Raw genomic sequence first — 4,286 nt, 5'->3', positions numbered from 1 at the left:
CTGTCTCTCTCCTACTTGAGTGAGCGATGCGTCCGCGTGGACAGCTGCTATACAATAATACATTTCCATTTACCTCCTTCTCTATATCCATACAAAATATCTATCAAACAAATAAAATTAAAATTTTCTTTTGAAAAATGAAACCATTCCATCAGTATTTTCTTGGGACGTTGTCACGTTCAACTATCGTCAGTAAACCGACTTTACAGACAACCGAGTTTTTAAGACACTATTGTCACCTTGCAGCCTGTAGGATTCTTACATCTATAGGTAACTGTATAGTCTGATAGTGTATCTAAACGCGGAGTGAATAGTAATAAACAATAAACACTGTAGAAATTATACAATATAATAACACTATGTCGCTATTGTTTGCAAAGGATGATGCTGAATTTACAGCGTAGGTGGTGATAATAATATTTTTCGCTGTTTATATTTATTGCGACTTAATTTGTTTTTTAACATCGCGATGCGTTGTAATGGCTATAGTGTGCATTTTTAACAGAAAAAAAAAATGAACGCCATTGAATAATAATCGCTGTTGTAATAATGTACATATTAATAAGCATGTTTGACTGCGATATATTATTTGTTAATGCAAATGCATATTTGCTTTAAAAGTTAACTAACAATAGAACAACAGTTCTTGACCTATTGGTCTATATCGTCTAATGTCATATTTTTCCTGGGGAGAGGCAAGAGACATATCTACAGAGTGTTCTACATATACTTGTCATAGTTAAATTAGTTAAATGGCCAGGTAGTGGATACGATAGAATCAATGTTAGATTTATTTTGTTTTAATGTAAATTTAAGTAGCTTTTAATGTGCCTGTACTTACAGTGGTAAATGTATTGTATCGAAAGAGGAGGTCTCCCCATCCACTGTACCATAAAAAGTTCGTGGCGGTCTCACCCCCATAAAAAGTTATGGGGGTTAGATGATAGTGGGGGTAAGAGGGATCGAAAGAGGGTGGTCACCTGAGTAAAACCCCATAAAAAATTTGCGGCGGTCTCACCCCCATAAAAAGTTATGGGGGTTGAAAGTTCATTATTTCGACAATTTTTACATTAAAACACCATAATTCAAATAAAATTCAATAAAAAAATATTTTCAATCGGGTGGAGGTGGGGGTTCAAAAGAAGGTGGTCACTTGAACAAAACCCGATAACCTAACCTAACCTACCCTATTGATACCCGATAACCTAACCTACCCTATTGATAAAGCTATTTAAATAATGTTTTATATAACTTTCTCAATATTTTTATGTATTTTTCATTAGTTTTACCTTTGAATATTGTTTAAAAATGACTATATAAATATTTACATGCCTAGAAATTTTTTAAAAATTGGCATATTTATTAACTTTGAACCCCCATAACTTTTTATGGGGGTGAGACCGCCAGGAACTTTTTATGGTACAGTGGTGGGGGAGACCTCCTCTTTTGATCCCCCGAAGGGGGTGGGGGCCATCATCTAGACCTTTACCATTTTTTTAATATGTTTTTAACCATTTTTTTATGCAATGTTTTTGTTTGCAGGTATGTAACAACAATTAAATGGACACTTACCTACCTGACACCAGTTGTGAGCCTGCTGCTGATAAGTAACAATATTTTCCATGTTCTAGTATTTAAGTGGGAGGTGGCGGTGATAACATGGGGTAATTTGTAACCTTATGACCTACTTACTAATAGGCAGAGTACGATTCCACCCCCGATTGAAATTATGGTGCGATTCTGTCCCGGTGTTGAATTCAAATGTCGTAAACCGGGGGGGAAATATAATTTCTAAGGAGGTAATAATTTTTTAATATCGATTAACGTACACACCGTAAAAGTTCACGCAATGGGGTATTTTATTTGAACTTTTCCAGACTTTTGATACAAATTTTCATATATGCACGCATTTACTGTTTCTTGTTACATTCAGTTGCTGAACTTCGTGTAGATGTGGTTCATCACAGTAATAACTCATCTTACTGCACCGACGGTAGAAACAAATGACGAATATGTAAATCTTTTAGATTTATGTACCTTACATTTGAATCCAGTATGTCAAAAATATAACTGTTTAGTTGGGCAATGTTTAAAACGTATTTAAGAGAACGAATATCTGCCTAGAATGCGTCAATGACATTAATATTAAGATAAGAACATCGTCAGGGGTTAAGGTGCTAAAGGCTAGTGTTGTACAGGATATTTGCACTTGTGACTGCGGATGATCCGCAGAAATATTAATATCCGCATCATATTCCGAATCCGCAAGCTAAACCTTATTAAAGTGACCACAGACTCTAGGAACTTAAACTTATTAAAGTCACTGCTGACACGAAGGGTGGGAGTTTTATGTAAGTTTTGGTAACTCAAGAATTTCTGAGAATAATACAGTTTCACTTATTCGTATAAATAAATGAAAAGGTGTTATCAGTTTTAATTGAATACCAGTTGAGTATTATTGAAAATTATGCAAATTCTAATTTTTTTTTTAAAACGATTTCTATCACTTCGCAAAAACTTTTAAATTAAATTTTCCTTTCCGCCGCGCCCACAGTTCACGTTTCGTACCCGTGACAGATACGTGCTTTTTCTAATTTCCAAGTTAGCCGTTCATCAGCGCAAAAGTGATTTTCTTTTGCTGTAATCAACTCGATTATGTGCTGTATTCGTCTTTATTGTGGTAATTTCTGTGGTTCAAAATTACACAACACGTGGGTTGACTTAGATATTTTAAAATTCTCAGATGGAGGGCATCTATAATATTATCGATGTTCCGTTATATCAGATTCCAAAATACCTCTGTCGAATGTGACTCAATAATAAAGTTGTTAATTAAACAGTTCATGAAGTTTACCCTAAAGTGAAGTTAGGAATTACATTTTCCGCTCAACAATAATTAACCTTAATAAGAATAAAACGGTTGATTATTTATTAATATATTCTAGTAATAAACTATTATAACTAGCATATCTGTCGACATTTTAATTGATAAAACTACGTGATAATTATTTTATTTAATAACACATGTACATAAAAGTATAATAGGTATCCAGACCATAAAACTATAAGGAATTACAGATAGAATAGTAAACGTTTTTAACTACCTACCATTAAAAACCTTGTATCGTAATAAAATTCAAATTGTAACTTATTCACCTGTTTTTTTAATGTTTATATGCATTGAGGTGAGTGAACCTCTAGCATCGTGAACGAACACATCCGGATATAGATTTATTGGGAATTGAGGCGTAGCAGTGGATATTCTAAATTTGTTGTTACAAAATGTCCTTGTTAAAATTGGCAACGTTTAACAGACATTTCTATTAACGTTAAATTCAGAAGGTCCCTTTTGTGTATTCTCGTCGAAATCAAATGCGAAGCTTAAACAAAATTATCTGTCAAGGATATGTAAAGTTGCATGATATTCATCAGAATTTGTTTAGTAATTATTAATTAATTGTTAATCTAACGGTGTCATCGTTTATTCAATTTTTTTTCTGATGAAATAAAGCAGTGGCAGCGTGTGGTCACCGAATATCTGGATGTGTACGGGACCGCTGGGTACTCGGCAAAATTGTTATGATAAAAGTAACACAAGAACTATATCGAAATAATAAATTATTTAATATAGTAATCAGTAAATAGGACAAACGACCTGTTCCAATACAATCTTAATTGACACTTGTCAATAAGTAGGTTTTTTGTTATGGTCATTGTTCTGATGGGTTTTCCTAGTTCAGTTTTTAGCTGATTGTTATGTTATTTGTTATGGTTATTGTTCTGATGGGTTTTCCTAGTTCAGTTTTTAGCTGATTGTTATGTTATTTGTTATGGTTATTGTTCTGATGGGTTTTCCTAGTTCAGTTTTTAGCTGATTGTTATGTTAACTTCCCAGTATATAGGGAAATTAGGTCGGTAAATGATGGCACCCACCTCCGAACAGGGTGGGGGTTGGTGGGATCGATAGAGGAGGTTTGCCTTACCATTGTATCATAAAAAGTTCTTGGCGGTCTCACCCCCATAAAAAGTTATGGGGGTTGAAAGTTGATTGTTTTGTCAATTTTCGTACACTGTAATTCAAATAAAATTCAATAAAAAAAATGTTTTCAAGCGGCTGGAGGGGGGCGATTGAAAGAGGGTGGTCACTTGAACAAAACCCGATAACCTAACCTAACCTACCCTATTGTGGCATATTTATTAACTTTGAACCCCCATAACTTTTTATGGGGGTGAGACCGCCACGAACTTTTTATGGTACAGTGGTGGGGGAGACCTCCTCTTTCGAT

General features: G+C 34.3%; 1 protein-coding gene across 3 annotated transcripts in view; it reads left to right on the top strand.

The window, feature by feature from the left end:
- Positions 1-4,286, top strand: part of LOC108744940 (nuclear receptor-binding protein homolog) — a 95,948-nt gene that overhangs the window by 55,985 nt on the left and 35,677 nt on the right. The window contains exon 1 of one of the 3 annotated variants that reach the window (XM_018480920.2): positions 1,564-1,799. The exons of the other annotated variants lie outside the window; for them this stretch is intronic. Coding sequence (XP_018336422.1) covers positions 1,680-1,799 — 120 coding nt within the window. The 5' untranslated portion in view covers positions 1,564-1,679. Of the gene's footprint in view, positions 1-1,563; positions 1,800-4,286 lie in introns of those variants that run through there. 3 annotated transcript variants of the gene reach the window in all.

Source organism: Agrilus planipennis, unplaced genomic scaffold, assembly GCF_000699045.2.
Source record: "Agrilus planipennis isolate EAB-ADULT unplaced genomic scaffold, Apla_2.0 scaffold42, whole genome shotgun sequence".
Taxonomy (NCBI): domain Eukaryota; kingdom Metazoa; phylum Arthropoda; class Insecta; order Coleoptera; family Buprestidae; genus Agrilus; species Agrilus planipennis.
This window is presented reverse-complemented; position numbering and strand designations above follow the sequence as displayed.